This window comes from Neopelma chrysocephalum, unplaced genomic scaffold (assembly GCF_003984885.1).
Source record: "Neopelma chrysocephalum unplaced genomic scaffold, ASM398488v2 Primary Assembly neopelma1_376, whole genome shotgun sequence".
NCBI lineage: Eukaryota > Metazoa > Chordata > Aves > Passeriformes > Pipridae > Neopelma > Neopelma chrysocephalum.
The window spans coordinates 9540-27418 of NW_020898040.1; the positions used below are offsets into that span (position 1 = coordinate 9540).

The 17879-nt window shown below is 59.2% G+C and overlaps 1 protein-coding gene across 7 annotated transcripts in view; it reads right to left on the reverse strand.

The window, feature by feature from the left end:
• Positions 1-17879, reverse strand: part of AP1B1 (adaptor related protein complex 1 subunit beta 1) — a 24592-nt gene that overhangs the window by 6299 nt on the left and 414 nt on the right. For 6 of the 7 annotated variants that reach the window (XM_027706403.1, XM_027706402.1, XM_027706401.1 and 3 more), the window contains exons 2-14: positions 14042-14149; positions 12802-12863; positions 11777-11882; positions 9133-9268; positions 8206-8451; positions 7195-7385; positions 6472-6693; positions 5220-5340; positions 4936-5031; positions 3794-3909; positions 2925-3090; positions 1928-2026; positions 267-526 (exon numbers count right to left, since the gene is read on the reverse strand). In XM_027706403.1, the coding sequence (XP_027562204.1) occupies positions 267-526; positions 1928-2026; positions 2925-3090; positions 3794-3909; positions 4936-5031; positions 5220-5340; positions 6472-6693; positions 7195-7385; positions 8206-8451; positions 9133-9268; positions 11777-11882; positions 12802-12838 (1796 nt within the window). In that variant the 5' untranslated portion in view covers positions 12839-12863; positions 14042-14149. Of the gene's footprint in view, positions 1-266; positions 527-1927; positions 2027-2924; positions 3091-3793; positions 3910-4935; positions 5032-5219; positions 5341-6471; positions 6694-7194; positions 7386-8205; positions 8452-9132; positions 9269-11776; positions 11883-12801; positions 12864-14041; positions 14244-17879 lie in introns of all 7 variants that reach the window. The other variant, XM_027706398.1, reaches the window with a different exon arrangement.

Below are 17879 nucleotides of genomic sequence, written 5' to 3' on the forward strand. Positions count from 1 at the left end.
CCCTGCCCCTACAGACCCTCCCTCGGGAATGGGGTCTCAGCTCAGCTCCTTCCCAGCACACCCAGCCAGGAGACACAACCCTTCCACCAGGATCACTTCTCTGGCCTTGTAGGGCCAAACCCACAGCCTTGTCCCTACAGAAGCTCCCTCGGGAAAGGGGTCTCAGCTCCCTCCTCGCCCAGCACCCCACAGCATCCCACCCCCTCCTCCGGCGGATCCGCGCTCCCGGCAGTGCCCCCCGGGGCAGGGGGGTGGGGAACACTCACGATCCGGTGCGCGGGGGCAAACTCTTGTGCACGACGCCCCTGCCGCCCTCCACGAAGGCCCCGGGGGGTTTGTGGTACACCGAGGCCAGCGTGCCGATGTGGCAGATGAGCTCGTCCAGCAGCGTGGGCTCGATCAGGTCCGTCTCCTCCGAGATGAGCGGCTTCTCCGCCAGCACCACCTCCTTGGCGGCCACCGGGTCCGTGGACAGCAGGCGCCAGTAGATGTAGCCCCGGTCCCGCAGGTCGGGGTTGTCCGAGTCCTGCGGGAAGGGCGGGAATCAGGGATGGAGCCAAGGGGAGCTGCTGCTGCACAGCTACTGCACAGATACTCCAGAGGTACTTGGAGCTGCTACTGTACAGCTACTACACAGCTACTCCAGAGCTACTCAGGGCTGCTACAGCTACTACAGAGCTACTCCAGAGCTACTCAGGGCTGCTACAGCTACTACAGAGCTACTCCAGAGCAACTGCAGCTACTCCAGAGCTACTCAGGGCTGCTGCAGCTGCTATAGAGTTACTCAGGGCTGCTGCAGCCACTCCAGAGCTACTCATGGCTGCTTCAGCTACTCCAGAGCTACTCAGGGCTGCTATAGCTACTCCAGAGTTACTCAGGGCTGCTGCACCTACTGCACAGCTACCCAGGACTGCTGCAGCTACTATAGAGCTACTCAGGGCTGCTGCAGCCACTCCAGAGCTACTCCAGAGCTACTCAGGGCTGCTGCAGATACTCCAGAGCTACTCAGGGCTGCTGCAGCCACTCCAGAGATACTCAGGGCTGCTGCAGCTACTGCACAGCTACTCAGAGCTGCTGTAGCTACTACACAGCTACTCAGGGCTGCTGCAGCTACTATATAGTTACTCAGGGCTGTTGCAGCTACTCCAGAGCTACTCAGAGCAACTGCAGCTACTACAGAGCTATTGCAGCTACTTGGAGCTGCTGCAGCTACTACAGAGCTACTCAGAGCAACTGCACCTACTCCAGAGCTACTCAGGGCTGCTGCAGCTACTACAGAGCTACTCTAAGTTACTGCAGCAGCTACTCAGAGTAACTACAGCTACTCCAGAGCTACTCAGAACTACTGCTGCTACTAAAAGAGCTACTCGGAGCTGCTGCAGCTACTCCAGAGCTACTCAGAGCTCCTTTTCCCATCTGAGTCTTGCTGGGAGGGATCACGGGGATACAAGTTCAGGAGCTCCACCATCCCGGGCTGGGAAGCAGCACAAGGAGCCTCCCGGGCCATGGGAGTGTCTGTGCTCTCCAGGATTTCAACTACCAGGATTCCCAGAGGGACTTGGGACATGGGATGGAGGGACAGGACAAGGGGAATGGCTCCCACTGCCACAGGGCAGGGATAGATGGGAGATTGGGAAGGAATTCCTGGTTGTGAGGGTGGGGAGGCCCTGGCACAGGTTGCCCAGAGAAGCTGTGGCTGCCCCTGGATCCCTGGGAGTGTCCCAGGCCAGATTGGATGGGGCTTGGAGCCACCTGGGCTAGTGGAAGGTGTCCCTGTGAGCTGGAACAAGACCTTCAAGGTCTCTTCCAACCCAAACCATTCCATGACTCTGCATTAAGCTCCCCATTACCTGCTGCCCCATGACCAGGCCATTCCCACTTCCCCAGGGTTGGGAAGCCCTCGGGAAGGCCCCGGGGTGTGACCCACCTGTGTGGCCAGGCTGAGCACCTGCTGCACCAGCTCCTGGGTCTCCGTGGGCTTCTTCAGGAACAGCTTCACGATGGCCGTGAGCAGCTGGAGCTGAACCTGGGGATGGACACACACAGACGCATCAGGAACACCGGGATTTTCCCTGGAGGAGCTGCCAGGATCTAACCCTGACCTGCCCTTCGAGGGACCAAAGCCAGGGTGGCCACATCAGTGGTGGTGACATGAGCCAGGGCACCTCGTGTGGCTCCCAGCCAGCTGTGCAGCCCCTTCCCAGCCCATCCCACACCCTCGGGAACACGGGGCGATCCAGATGTTATGGGACAAGATCCTGGGAGCAGGTTACACAGTCCCACAGGCCAGAGCATCCCCTGACTTCCATGAGGATAAGCAGCAGGAATTGCCTCCGACAGCCCCTTCAGGGACCTCAGGGAGTCAGAATCCCTGGCTTGGCTGTTCTGCATTTCCAGGCTTTGCCCTGCTCACTGTCCCTTAGTTTCACGGTGCTTGGAACAGTTTTCCACAGGTGGAAACCCTCCACAATTCCACAGGCAAACCTCATCAGGGCAGGGCAGGGCAGGCACAGCTCCCTCTGCTCATTCCAGCTGCCTGGCTCTGTTTCCCAGCTCCGAAGGGCTGATCCTGTGCTGGCACAGCGGGATGAACCGGGTGACCTCCTGGTCCCTCCCAGCCAAGAAGGGCAGGAGGTGCTTGGGACAAAACCATGGTGGCATTTCATGGAACCATGGAATAGTTTGGATTGGGAGGGACCTTAAAGCTCATCTCGTTCCACCCCCTGCCATGGGCAGGGACACCTTCCACTGCCCAGGCTGCTCCAAGCCCTGGATCACATCCTACACCAGAGCTGCTGCGGAACACGGTTGCTCCAAACACCTGGAAGAGCAACACCTTCCCGCTCCTTTAGAGCAGACTGTTCCACCCCAGCCAGCACAAGCTGTGTCACAGTGTCCCCCTCACCCAGCCAGTCCTGCCCCACCTGGGTGCTCTCATCGTGGAATCCCTCCAGGAAGCTCTCCAGCAGCTCGTCGGCGTTGTCGATGCGCTCGGCGTATTCCCCCACGATCCAGATCATGGCAGCCCTGGCCTCGGGCTCATCCAGGGAGTCCAGGTTCTCACACAGGGTGGCAATGACACTCTCGTACCTTCCCCAGGAGGAGATGACACGTGTTCACTCACCAAGAGCAGGAAACCCAAACCCCAGTCCACCCTAACTCCAAACTCCATCCCATCCCCCTCAGCAGAACCAGGGCACGGCTGAGGGCACCTTGCCCGGGGTTGTTCCCTCTCCCCAGTGCCCTCATTGATCCCAGAGCACATTCCCTGCTCTGGATTAACCCCTCAGCCCCACTCCCCTGACCTGCTCCTCTCTGGAGCCGTTGGCTATTCCTGCAGAGCTCCTGCTCGTTACCAATTCACTTCATTAGTATTTATTCCCACTATTAGTCCCCGACTTCCTGATTACAGACTTGCCTATTCATCCTGGCTCAGCTGGAACATTCCCTCCCCTCTCCTCCTGCTGCCCTTGTTCCAGCACCAGGAGCTGGATTAAGAGCCAGAGCCAGTTTCTGCTGACGCAAGGAACCTCCACATCCCCGGCAGCTCCCTCCATTGGGGTCCCTGGTTCTGGGACTGCCATCCCAGGGGGAGGGCTGGGGGCATTCCTGGGGCTGGGGGCAACTTTCCTGCCTCCAGTTTAACTCCTGGGGCAGCGCTGAGCGGCGAAAACCCAAAGCTGTGCTGCAGGGAGGCTCAGGGGGCTCCATCCCCCATCCCTCCCCCACTCCGGGGTCTTCGTGGGCCCCCCGAGCACAGAGGGGCAGGAGGGGCTCACCCAGGCCCACGCACTTGTTGGGGTACTTGCGGAAGATGTCCTTGATGACCACGATGGCCTCCTGCACCACGTAGTTGACCTTGGTCTGGATGAGGTCCAGGAGGGTGCTGACACAGCGCTCGGCCGATTGCTGCCGGAGGGACTCGGTTACACCCCCTGCCAGCCCCATCCCAAAGCCTCCACTGCCATTCCCACACCTCCTCATCCCTGCCATGCACCCCCCAAACCCAACCCAGAGCATGGGGGACACACGAGTGTCCCAACCCAACCCAGAGTACAGGGTACACACGAGTGTGGTCTCCCCTTCACACCCAGGTCTGGCTCCTCCTCCTCCTCTCTGCCCATGGGAAGCATTCCAGCCATGCAGAGCCAGGTTTTTAATAATCCCCTTTGGCAAATTACTCCAACAGGGAAGCAAAGCCTACAAGGAGCCCTTTGGGAAGGGATTGGCTCCCTCCGAGCCCTTCAGGAAAGGATCAGCTACCTCCCAGCCCCTTGGGAAGGAATCTGTGCCCTCCCAGCTCCTCGGGATGGGATCAGCTTCCTCCTGGTCCTCAGGAAGGGACTGGTTCCTTCCCAGCCCTTCGGGAAAGGATCAGCTTCTTCCCAGCCCCTCGTGAAGGGATTGACTCCCTCTCAGCACACCAGGAAGGGATTCACTCCTTCCCAGCCCCTTGGGAAGGGGTCTGTGCCCTCCCAGCCCCTCAGGAAGGGATTGCCTCCCTCCCAGAACCTCAGGAAGGGATGAGCTCCCTCCCAGCCCTTCAGGAAGGAATTGTCTCCCTCCCAGCCCCTTGAGAAGGGATCTGTGCCCTCCCAGCTCCTCAGGAAGGAACCAGTGCCCTTCCAGCCCTTGGGAAGGGACCAGTGCTCTCCCATCCCCCTGGGAAGGGATCAGCTCCATCCCATCCCCACTGTGATTCCCAACAAGCCCCTGGCACTGCAGTACCACCCCAGGCAGAGCTGCTGGGTCTGCAAGGGGGCACGGGATGGGCAGGGACCCTGGAACAGCTCCAGTGGCCAAGGGGATGAAACACCCCCCTGACACCCCTGTGGAACAACCACAGCTCATCCCCAGCTCTCCAGGGCAGCGCCAAATCCCAGGATGAGATGCCCACCACGTGCCTTGCCCAGGCAGAGGTGCCCCAGCCCTCACCTCCACCTTGATGGCACAGCGGCCGATGGCTCTCACCGCCTTCCGCACAAAATCCACATCCACCTCCGTGGCGTATTCCTTGAGCTCTGCCAGCACCTGAGGGAGGGGACAGCACGGTGAGGGCCTGGCAGCGAGGACAAGCCACCAGGAACACGGGGCAGTGACCCAGCTGGAGCAGGATGGGTGGCACAGTGACAATGAGTGGCACAGCCGATCCCGGCCGCATCCCACGGAGCTGGGGCTGGGATTTGGATCCCCCCTGGTGCCCTCCCCCGGCCCCTGACCTGAGCTATGTTGGCCTGGGAGGCCAAGCGGATCATGATGTCCAGTTTCTCCAGTTTGACGTAGATGGGGTCGTTGTACTTCACAAAGAACACCTTCATCTCGTGCTTCAGGATCTCAGGCCTGGCGGTGGCAGGAGGCAGAGGTTAGGGGTGGACACACACACTCACCTCCACCACAATTCCAAGGTTTTGGAGGCCTGTTCCGTGCCAAGGAATCCAAACACCGTGATTATCCTCCCAGGGTTCCGTCCCACGGGGAAACACGGAGAGGGAGCAGCTCCAGGCCAGGAGGATGAGGCTCCTTGGCCACAAGCACAAGGTTTTGGGGGCCCATTCCAACCAAGGAATCCAAGACAGCACAATTATCCCCTCAGGATCCTTGGCTCCCCTTTGCAGGGGACAGAGCACAACCTTGCTGCAAACACAGGCCAGACGTGAGGCAACAGGGGCCGTTTGTCCTGCCAAGGCTGGAAGGGACGTTTTGGAAGGAGCAGGGACACAAATCCAGACCCCAGGGCTAGGCTGGACCTTTCTCACCAGCTCATCCTCTAAGCTGGGAGAGAGCTAGGCCAAGTCCAGCTCCAAGGAGCCAACCTGCCTTCCACATTCCTGCTCCCAGGGACACTAATTGCTTTCCTCTTTTCCCAGAAATTAGTGCTATTTTTAACAGACGACCACGGCGCTGACTGGGAGGAGGACAAATCATCTGACTGTGGCTGTGGGCAGAGCAGGGCTCTCCAGCTGGACACTTCTGCTCCAGGCACACGTGTGGGGCCTTGGACACCTCCAGCCCACCGGAATTTTAGATCAGCAAAGGGACAAAAGGACTCTTAGCACTTACTCAGGGAGGACAAAATCCGACAGCACAAAAATCCCGCCCTAGACACGGAATGACCAAACCAAAGTCTCTCAGCTTTTGGCTTTGCCATCCTTTGCTGGCCCCAAATAAAGAAAAAATTAAACTGGGCTTAATTCCCTGCTCATTCCCTCATCTAACTGACTCAAGGCCAGATTGGACAGGGCTTGGAGCAACCTGGGATAGTGGAAGGTGTCCCTGCCCATGGCAGGAGAGTGGGATGAGTCCTTTCCAACCCAAACCATTCCATGATTTTACGACTCTCTGCGCTGAGCCCTCGGATTTTAAACAATGGAAGGAAAAACCCACAGGATGGGTCATGACACTGCTGCAGCCAGAGGGATGGAGGCACTGGGAAGCAGCACCCGTGGGGAAGAGGGAAAGCTGGGCACGCACCTCTTCTGCACGATGAGGTTGATGTTGCGGAGAGCCACGTACTGCAGCTCGGGCTCTGCGGACAGCAGGGTCACCAGGGGCGGGGCCAGCTTCTTCAGGAGCGTCCCATAATAATCCAGGTCCTTGGAAAGCATCTCCATGAACTTCATCAGCACCTTCACGGCCGAGAGCACCACGGCGGAGTTGGCGTGGGACAGGCGCGGCGTCACCCGCTCGCAGATGCTGCCGGGCGAGGAGAGGGGAAAGGGGGTGATCCCGGCCCTTCTTCCCGCTCAAAAGCTGCTGCCAGCATGGATGAAGGACGAGGCATTCGCAGGAAAGCTGAGCAGTGCTTGGGACCTTCCCAAGAGACGCCGTACAGGCTCTTGGACGCCCCGATGAAGGTTATTCCCCAGCCCTGCAGAACCCGCTCGCAGTGACCCCGTTTTGGGGCTCCCCAGGGCCTCCTGTCCCCTGCAGCCACATTTTTTCAGCTGATAAAGAAGCACAATCCTGGTGCCAGCACGGGGACAAGAGCAGGGCAGGCTCCAGATGGCCATGCCCAAGGCACGGGAGCCAGCAGATGCCCGCTGTCCCACCTCCTGCAGCAGCATTCCAAGGGGCAGGAGGATGCTCAGAGGAGAAGGGGCAGTGCCAGGCGCTCTGATCGACACCTGCCCATCCATCCCCTCCCTCTCCAACCCTGCTCCTCGGCACCACGGCAGCACCCGGAGCCTCCCTCACCTCTGGGCTTCCCGGTCATCCTTGGGCATGTAGTTGGCCAGGCAGTCCAGGATGAAGATCTGGCCCCACTCAGTGCACTCGTTGAGGGCTGTGAGCAGCTTGTTGATGGACTGGGGGTTGAGGTCCAGGAGGTTGCTGCTGGGGTGGGACTCGGCTATTTCCGACAGAGCCGCCACCGCGTTGGCCACCACCTGCCAGGGGGCACGGGACAAGGGTTAGGGGACAGGGCACGGGTTAGGGGACACCAGGGTGGCTCCTGGGGGAAAGGTGGGGCAGGGGGATGAGCTGCTTCCTCAGCATCATCCCACCGACATCTGGGCACCAGCTCCGACTCCCACCGGCGGCTCCGCAGGGGATGAGCCACCCCCACCCCGCTCCCACCGCCCACACACCACATCCCCAACGGCTCCCACGTGTTCCACAGGAATCAGCCTTGGCCCCCTGCCCAGCTCCCCTTCCCCAGGCAGCTCCAAGGAGCCCCATCCCTCCCTGCACAGCTCCTGGCCTGGCTGCCACGCCCGCAGCAGGAGGAAAGGCTGGGGGGAGAGAAACCCTGAGGAAAGCTGGGTTTAAAGTTCCTCATAAAGCCTGGGGAAAGGGAGGGAAGCCAAAGCCCAGCTGCCAGGAAAACCTCACCAGAGGCAAAAGCCACTGGCTATGTGGGATCAGAGGCAAAAGCCACTGGCCATGTGGGATCAGAGGCAAAAGCCACTGGCTATGTGGGATCAGAGCCAAGCCTCTGCTCCGAGCTGTCCGGAGCAGCCTCCTCCCCACTGGGAACAGGGTAATAACACACAGCCAAGGAATGGGAGAAACCCTCCATCCAGGAGATGGGCTTACAGGGCAGGGAAAAGCCTGCAGCCCTGAGAAGCAAGAAGTCCCCAGCAGTGGCCTGTTCACTGTTAACACCAAAATAGAGAGTCTGGAAGGGAGTCTGGGATGCGAAGATGAATTAGGGCATTTCCATCCATTTGGATGGAGAGAGGGCGGAGAAGGCAAAAGAAGGATCACCATGGGGTTGGAGTCGGAGATGAGATCCTTCAGGGTGTCCAGGAAGCCCTGGTCCTCCACCAGCTGGGCGTTGATGTCGTGCAGCTTGGCCACGCAGACGGCGGCCGTCTTGCGCACGTAGGGGTCCTCGTCCTTGAGGCACTTCCGCAGGGGCTCACAGAGATACTCCGTGATTTTATCCACACGGATGCAGCCCATGGTCCGCACGGCCAGAGCCCGGATCAGCGGGTTTGGGTCCTCGCAGTCCTGCAGGGAGCAGAGGGGAGGTTTGGTGTCACAGCCAGCAGTGGTGGCTTCAGGATGTCCGGGTTGGTTTGGGGTTCCTCAGGCGCTGAGAGTTTAACACACTCGACAACAAGTCCCCCAAGAGAAGTTGGACCTCTTGTTCTGCACCCACGGGGTTATAACGCCACCAGTCCTTGCTCCCAGCACCCCCAGGAATCTGAACTCCTCATCACTTACACCAAACACCACAACCCAGCTGCCACCTGACCTGGGAAACGCATCTATTGCGCTTATCTTGTGGGGTTTTTCCTGCCTAAAAAACCCAAATTCCCTCTAATGCCCACCAAGTCCTTTCCACAAAGCAGTTTGGCAACACCTTGGCTCCTAACAAACTCTTCGGCTCCCAGCTCCAAGGGGAAGATCACGAGGGCTCTCCCAGCACACGGGCTCACATGACGGCAGCTCCATCACGGGAGCTGCCCACAGCCCCGACAGAGCGAGTGGCACGGGGTGGCTGCCAAAAAAACAGCTTTCTGCATTACTGAGCAAATTTAATCAGTTACCAAGAACCAGGAGAGCTCCTCCTCCCGACGGGAGAGGCTCTGGAAAGCTGCCCACGCTCCCTTTGCAGCTCAGTGCAGTGACCCGGCACTGGGTCGAGCTGCCCCTGGTGACTCTTGGACTCACACCCTCTGCCCTCACCTTCACAAAGGTGTTCACTGCCATGATGGCCATGTCTGGTTGGCTCTTGGCATAGTTCATCAGGTAGAGGTAGACCAGCTTCTTCAGCTCCAGGTTGTCTGTCTGCATGCAGTTCACCACGTCCGGGAAGAGAGCGCTGGAACACAGAGCTCCCGGTGAGGGCAGGACATGGACATGCTCCCGGAGGAGCCTCCTTCCCATGGCCCATCCCCTCCTGCAGCCAGGAGAACCTGCTCTGGAGCCAGGCTGGGAGAGCTGGGGGGGTTCACCTGGACAAGAGAAGGCTCCAGGGAGAGCTGAGAGCCCCTTGCAGGGCCTAAAGGGGCTCCAGGAGAGCTGGAGAGGGACTGGGGACAAGGGATGGAGGGACAGGACACAGGGAATGGCTTCCCACTGCCAGAGGGCAGGGACAGATGGGAGATTGGGAAGAAACCCTTCCCTATGAGTGTGGTGAGGCCCTGGCCCAGGTTGCCCAGAGAAGCTGTGGCTGCCCCTGGATCCCTGGAAGTGTCCAAGGCCAGGCTGGACGGGGTTTGGAGCAACCTGGGCTAGTGGAAGGTGTCCCTGCCCATGGCAGGGGGTGGAACGAGACAAGTTTTAAGGTCTTTTCCCACCCAACCCTTTCCAGGATTCTATGATTCCATGACCTGCAGCAGATGTGGCTGAACTGCCCGTTCCCAGTGGATTTGATTGCATGGATCTGTATCGAGACCAGCCCAGAGCAGCCCCTGAGGGACCAAAACTGAACGCTGGACATGGTTCTGCTGTATCCCAGCCCCAGCCCACAGCCCTGGCACAAGGTGCTGGACAAGGCTCTCAGGCACATGGTGTGATTTTGGGGTGTCCTGTGCAGCACCAGGAGCTGGACTCCATGATCCTTGTGGGTCCCTTCCAACTCAGGATACTCCATGATTCTGTGCACCCTCACAGGATGGAGCCAAAGGGAAGAGCCTCACTCCCTGGGGTGATTCCTGATACAAGGATGCTCTGCTGGGATGGAGTGGAGCTGCCTGCACGGAGCTGGGGCCTCCCCTTCCCAAATCCCTGGAGCTGTGGGATGCCAGAGATGCTGTTTCATCCAAAGACAGACCAATTAAAGCCACAGACAGACCAATCAGACTATTAAAGCACCCCAGAGAGGCAATTAGGATCACAGGGGTAAAACAGGGGTTATCCCACCCTGACAGATGTCCCTCGGCTCCTGGAAGCTTCTCTGTCACTGCAAACCCAGCCATCCCTGACAGGATCAAACCCAGGGCACCCCTAAATCCAGGGAAGTGCCTGCTGAGCTGCCACCCACCGTGGCTGCTCTCACCCCGGGCTAAACCAGGCTTTCCTGGCTAAACCAGGCTTTCCTGGCACCTCCTGGGGAGCAGTGAACTGAGGAACCTGCCCTCCTGCAGCCTAAAATATGCACGCACCAAAAAAAATGGGCTGACACGGCCAGAGAATCATGGAATGGGTTGGGTGGGAAGGGACCTTAAAGCCCATCCAGCTCCACCCCCTGCCATGGGCAGGGACACCTTCCACCAGCCCAGGTTGCTCCAAGCCCCGTCCAACCTGGCCTTGGACACTTCCAGGGATCCAGGGGCAGCCACAGCTTCTCTGGGCAACCTGTGCCAGGGTCTCCCCACCCTCACAGGGAAGGTTTCCTTCCCAACACCCAACCTAAATCTCCCCTCTTTTAGTTTAAAACCATTCCCCCTTGTCCTGTCACCGTCTGCCCATGTAAAAATCCCCTCTCCCTGTTTTCATAAGCCCCCTTCAAATCCTGGAAGGCCATATCCACATGATCTTCTCCATGGTGGTCCCAAGACAGCCCTGCTGCTGCTCTGGGAGCAGGGACACACCAGCTCTCCCAGCACAGAGCCCAGGGTGTGTTTTCCCTCCATTTCCTCTCCAATGCACCGTGAAAACCAAACTGCTGATGCTGCTCAGGGGTGTGCAGGGCCAGGTCCTTGCAGGGAGAAGGCACAGAGGGGCCATGTGCTGCTCAGTCAGATGGAAGGAGGCAGGAAGGAACAGCAGCTGCCCCACCTTTGGGACTGGAGCGGCTGCAAAAGGCTCTTGGGCAGCGGGGCAGCGACACAGCCCCTCTGCCACCACCCCTGGGGGGCCCTGCTTGTGCAGAGCAACACGTGAGGGGAGAGGGAATAATCCCAACCAACTCATCTGGCAGCCAGACCAATCCTCTTTCAGCCAGATTACAACCAAAGCCAGGGGAGCTCCCGCCTGCCCGGCGGCCACGTGGGCACAAAGTGCCCTCCGGGAGGCAGAGCCGTGGCCAGGAGGGTGCTCAGGCCTCTCCTGAGGGGAAAACCAGCTGGAAAACCCCTCGGAGGAACAGTGGGAAAGGGGAACCTGCAAGCTATCCGGGTTTGGAATGGCTGGAGCTGTGCCAGGGCAGGGTCAGGTTGGATCTCAGGCAAAGGTTCTTCCCCCAGAGGCTGGTTGGGCACTGCCCAGGCTCCCCAGGGCAGTGGGCACAGCCCCAAGGCTGCCAGAGCTCCAGGAGGGTTTGGACAACACTCTGAGGGACAGGGTGGGATTGTTGGGGTGTCTGTGCAGGGTCAGAGGTTGGACTGGATGATCCTGTGGGTCCCTTCCCACTCAGGCCATTCCCTGACCCTCTGGAATCACAGACCTGACGTCCTTGCCCACAGTCATGGAGGCGATCACCTTCTTCACAGCCTCCTTCTTCTTCTCCTTCTTGTCACTGTTCAGCTCAGCCTTCAGCTCAAATATCTCCCCTGGAAAAGTGGGAAAAAGGGGAGCTCAGGGGCTGGGGAAGGGACACCCCACCCTCTGCTGGTGAGGGAGGGTGGGCACAGCTCCCACCCCCTGCATGCCACCTTCAACTCCCACCTTTGCCAGCCCTGGGAGGGGGGATTTAACTTCCCAAATGCCTTGCTGGGGGCTGGGGCTGCTCTGGGGGCTCAGCTCTTCTCCATGGAAATGGATACCAGCCTGCTGGGGCATCCCCATAGCTCCTGCAGCCCTGCAGGAACGGGAGGTGCTGCAGGAGGGACCAGCCCCCCCCGGGCACAGGGGGTTATCCCATGGGCACTTTGGACACACAGCCAAGCTCCAGCCCCACACACAGCTTTGGGAGGCCTTGTCCTCCCTTCCCTCCCTTCCCAGAGGATGGCAGGTCCCCCCAGCAGGCGGATTTTGGGCACTGCTCCTCCAGCCCACGTGAGGGATGGTGGTTCCCAAACCCCCTCTCTGCCTGGGGCAGCGATTCCCCAGCCCAGCCCCTGCAGACCCAGCCAAGGGCACCACCTCCTGCCCTCCTGGGGCCTCCTGAGCTCCTTATTCCCTGCCAGGCTGGCAGGCTGAGGAGGGCCACGCCACATGGCTCCTCTCCACATTAATTCCTCGCTCTGGAAAGTGCTTAAGGCCCCGAGTGCTGCCCAGGGGAGCTCCTGAGCCGCTAAAGCCGATCAGCAGCTGCCACCAGCCCTGCCAGGGGCCTGGGGACAAGGTGTCCTGACCCCAACACCGTCCCAGGAGCTGCTCTGGGTGTCACAGCGAGGAGCAGGGTGGGGTGTCAGCCACAGCATTCCCACGGGAGCTTCCCCCCACAGGGACAGCCCTCCCTGCCCGGCTTATGGTGTAAGAACCGGGTGCTTTTGGGATGAATGGTGACATTCCCACTCCCTCCCTTACCTTTCTTGGTGGTGGTGAAGTACTTGGAGTCCGTCATGGTGGTCCCAGCCAGCAGCAGGTCCCTGGGGGAGAGGCAGAGCACGGAGGGTGAGGGTTGGGATTTTCCTGGCTGGGGAGAGCTCCAGGAAGGAAAAAAATCGGGGAGCTTGGGATCGCATGGGAAGAGTCACGAGGAGCTGAAGCCCCCAGGGAAACCCTCAGCTCCTGCCCATTCCCTACGGGAGGGTGAGCACCCTGCAGCTCTGGGATGAGGGAGGAATCAGCTGGTTCTCCAAAGGGGATGTGGAGGAGGAAGGGAGTCACTGAGGATTCCAGGGGTCAGCCCAGGCTTTGCTCAGCCCACCCCGCTGGGCAGCAGGGGCTCAGTGATCCCCCCTGGGCTCACCCCTCCTCATCCAAAAAGTGCTTTTGGAGGGAAAACTCACACCCAAACCTCCCTCACACCCGCAGGGAACAGCTCTGGGAGGGGGGGAGGAACTGAGCCGAGCCCAAGGCGCAGCTCAACGGGACAGAGCAGCCGAGGGGGATCAAAGGGAGCCTCTTCCAGACTTCCAGAAACCATCCCTGCTCCAGCAGCGCTGCTTTAAATTCCAAGGGTTCGAGGTTTCCACCCAGCACTTGAGGCCCTCTTATATAATTCAGGCAGTTTAGGGCAGATTTAGGGCTTGGCAGCTGAGGAGGGAGATGTGCAGGGAGCAGACAGCCCTTGGGAAAGGTCAGCGGGGATTTGGCTTTTACGGTTGGTTTTCCCATTTTTTTCCTTCGACAGGAAAAGAATCCAGAGGCTTGTCCTTGAAAGCCTGCAGTGGCCTTGCTGTTCTGGAGGGGCAGGAGCACAGAAAGCAAAGCCAAGTGGGAAAAAAAAAAAAAACAGATAAAAAAAGAGCATTTGGGGAAAAAAAAAAAAAGAGGAAGAAAAAGAGCTTGCGGAGGGGTTTAAAATGCAAATGAGCTTCTTGAAAGCCAAATGCAGCAGCAGCACAGAGGAACTGTGTCCTCTGTTCCCTGTCCAAGCTGGATAGGGATCCCCAACAGGGATAAAAAGGAAATCTGGATGAAATCTGGGGGCTGGGAACGCTGGGCAGAGCACGGAGCTGGGCCGGGAGGAGGAGAGAAGTTTGCACGGATGTGGGGCTGCTCCGGGGGCTGGCAGTGCTATTCCAGAGGGGGAAGCCTGTCACCGTGCTCCCCCAGCCCTGCCAAGGGAGACAGGACACTCCTCCCTGCTTCCCTCAGTTACCTGGGATTGATTGAGAGCCTTTTTTATCCCGCTAAGTCGGTGGCTCTCCAGGGAACAGCGGGAGCTCCGGGCTGCAGCAGCTCTCTGCACCTCACTGCAGATCCCGTCCTGCCACACAGGGAGGAAGGAAGGAAGGAGGATTCACTGCAGTCCCTCTGCTTCCAGGACCTGGCTCACGCTCAGCCCTGCTCTGCAGAAGTGCCTGGAAAGCAAACTTGAAGCCGAGCAGGGAATTTCTGCAGCCAGAGCAGGGCCATGAATCACTCCTGCTGCTTCCCGCTCTCCCAGAGCCCCCCCCCAGCACCACAGGGTGGGATTGTTGGGGTTCACCCACCCAAAACCCCACCCATGTGTGCTTTAGAGCCACCCAAAATTCCCCTAATTCCAGAGACAACCCCCCCACTCCTGCAAGCCCCTCCAAAAAGCAAAGGGTCTCCTGCAGCTCGGGAATGAAGGTGCATCCCTTGCTGCCCACACCAACATTCCAGGTGGCAGGACCAGCCTGGAAGCACCCCAGGGGGCTGAGGGGATCCAAACCCCTGCCAGATCCGGGTGCTCAGCACCCTGTGTGTGTGTCCAAGGGTGACAGGGCAGGGCTGGCTGCCAGCCTGGGATGCACAGCCCCTGCTGCAGGTGGATTCCCAGGAGCCCAGCCCTTGGAAAGGGGCCAACGCTGCTGCCTGGCTCTGCTTTTAAGGATGCAGAGCTGGGAGCTGCAGGAAGGTGTTTGCAATTCCCACCCAGCTCCTTTCCACGCTCAGCTCCCAGTGAGAGGCAGATCCCGACAGGCAGGAGCAGCTCCTCCCTCAGGAAAAGCGGGATGCAGGCAAGGAAACCAGGGAGACCAACCACCCCCCACCTCGGGGGGGCTCAGGTTTGGTCCCATCTTCGGGCCAAACTTTGAAGCACATGGATTCAAGGAGTCAGAAGTGCCCTCAAGGCTCTGGAAGCAAAGCTCAGGGGGCACCCGGAGCTCCCCCACACCCACCCGGGGCTCTTGGGCTCCTCTGGGGGGAGATATGTGTGGGCTGTCGCACAAACCCACACTCTCCAAGGCCACGGGCTGGGCTCTCCAAAGTGGTTTATCCCTGATTTTGTTCCCCAGGGTAGATCCAAGAGCTCCACAGGAGCCGCAGCAACGCTGCTCTCCTGAGGCTCCAGCCCTGGCTCGGGAAGGGGGCCCAGCCCAGCCAGCACATCTGTCCCAGGCAGCTCCCAAACTCTGCTCTCCCAGGGGAATAAGAGGCTCCTGAACCCAAAAGACAGCAGCAAACGTGTCCTGGGGCTTCCAAGGAGGCAGCTGCTTCCAGAGGGTTCCCAGAACAGCCTCGATCCCCAATGAGCCATGGCTGGTGGAGGAAGAAAACTCGTTTCTTCTGCTCCTTTTGTCACCTGGTTTGGGTCAATTCCTCCATCCTTGAAGGCTGAGATGCTGCTGAGCAGAGTGTTCCATGGAATCATGGAATGGTTTGGGTTGGAAGGCACCTTAAAGCTCATCCCATCCCACCCCCTGCCATAGGCAGGGACACCTCCCACTAGCCCAGGTTGCTCCAAGCCCCGTCCAACCTGTCCTTGGACACTTCCAGGGATCCAGGGGCATCCTCTAGGAAATCCATTCCAGGGTCTCTCCACCCTCACAGGGAAGGATTCCTTCCCAATATCCCATCTATCCCTGCCCTCTGGCAGTGGGAAGCCATTCCCTGTGTCCTGTCCCTCCATCCCTTGTCCCCAGTCCCTCTCCAGCTCTCCTGGAGCCCCTTTAGGCCCTGCAAGGGGCTCTCAGGTCTCCCTGGATCCTTCTCTTCTCCAGGTGAACCCCCCCAGCTCTCCCAGCCTGGCTCCAGAGCAGAGGGGCTCCAGCCCTGGGAGCATCTCCGTGGCCTCCTCTGGACTCACTTTCAGCTTCCAGCAATAAAAACCTGGGATGGGTTGCAGGGACAGTCCTGCTGCTCTTCCAGAGCAGGGAGCCACCTCAGCACTCTGACAGCCTGTAACCCGTGCCCAGGACATCCCAAATCCCTGGTTATCCCAGCAACAGGGCTCACTGCAGCTCCCTGGTCATTCCAGGGAATGTGACAGCCCAGAGCAGGAGTTCACTGGCTGCCAGTAAATCCTGATCTCCTGAGGCTGATCCGTGTCTTGGGAAGGGAACAAAGGCAGGAGCTTCATCCAGCCCAGCCCTGCACACACATTCCTGCCTGCCAGGGGGGACAGGCTGGCACCCAAATCCAGGGAGAGGAGAGAGGAGCAGGAACTCAAAGGACAAGCTCCTGGGAAAGGGCTCACCTGGAAAACACAGGGGCAGCTGGAGGTTAGTGGGGAAAGAAAACTCCCAGTTCCAGCTGGGAGTGAAGCACTTGAGGGCCAAGCTGGCACAATTAAGGGAAATAAAGGCAGATTATAAAGAATTAACACTGGGATGTGTAACTGGAGCCGTGGGGAATCACACACCTGCTCCCTGTTGGAATGAGGGAATTCCAAGCCAGGCAGGGTTCAAGCCCACACTCCAAGCACATCCCAGGCCCTGTGGATAAACCCCAGGGCTGGCACAGACACCAGAGGGGAAGATAAACACCCAGTTATGGAAGAGAAGAACCAGAGGCTGAGGATACAAACCCCAGCAGCTGAAGAGCCTTGTGCTGATCCCAAATCTCTCCCCTCCTTCCAGCAGTGAAGTGACGTGGTGATCCCACCCCACAGCCAACGTGGATCCCACAGCTCCCATCCCTGTGCTCATCCCACCTCTCCACAAAGCCCCAGGGGCTCACACCAGCCCCACACACATTCCCTGGAAGATATTTTTCCTAAGTCTGGCCTAACTTGAGCCAGTCTCAGCTCAAACTTGGCTCTGCAGCAACGCAGGGCTGTGACTCTGCTGCTGAAGCTCAAGCTCAGCTCAAACCTTCCCATCTTCCCACCAGGACCATCCCATCCTCATCCTCATCCTCATCCTCTCACAAACCTGCTACTTGACCAACCCAGGAGCCTTCCAAGAGGCTCCATGTCCATCAGCCAAGGGGTTGAGGTGCCCCCTCGGATAACTCGGGGGTAGGAGCCCTGTGCCAGCAGGGAGGTGCCCAAAATCCTGGCAGATCCGTTCCTTGAGGGACGTGAGATCCCGAAGGGGCAGCACACGGTCCATCATTAACCCAGAGGGAAGAAGGGCCACGGCAGAAAAATGAGCTGCAACTACAAAACATCCCATCCACCAATAACTGGGGAGTAAATCCATGGACAAAGGAAGGTCCCAGGGTGTCCCCTGCAGCACCCACTGCCAGGATCCCAGTGCTCCAAGAGCTGGGGGGATTTTTAATCACCTCAACAGGGATAACAACCACAGGGACCCCCCAGAACTCCAGCTGAGGGCCCCCAGGGATGCCAAGGATCTCGTTCTGGAGGTGTTGGGACACGCCTTCCTGTGGCACAGGGCATGTTCTCCTCCAGGAAAGCATGTTCTCCTCTGCAGGGCTGGACACCTCCTGCCATGGAATTAATTCCCAGCCTGGCTTGATCCAAGCAAGGTCCAACACCTCTGGAAAGCCCCTGGGGGTGCCAAGGCCTGTTCAGCAGCCTGAGCCCCACAGGGAGCAGCCCCCCAAAAACAGGTCTGGGGGCAGCAAACCAGATCGATCCAAAGCTTATCCCACTTCCTGTCACCCCAGGAGAGAGGGGACACAAAACACCCCCTGGACCCCCAGTGCTGCTCGGGATGGGACCCCTGAGAGGGGTTAAAACTCTGGGAAACTCTGCTCAACACAAAACACCTGCAGGGAAGAGCAACACCACCTCCAACAGGGCTCCTCCAGGCTGGAGCCTTTTATCCAGCCACTAAAGCCTC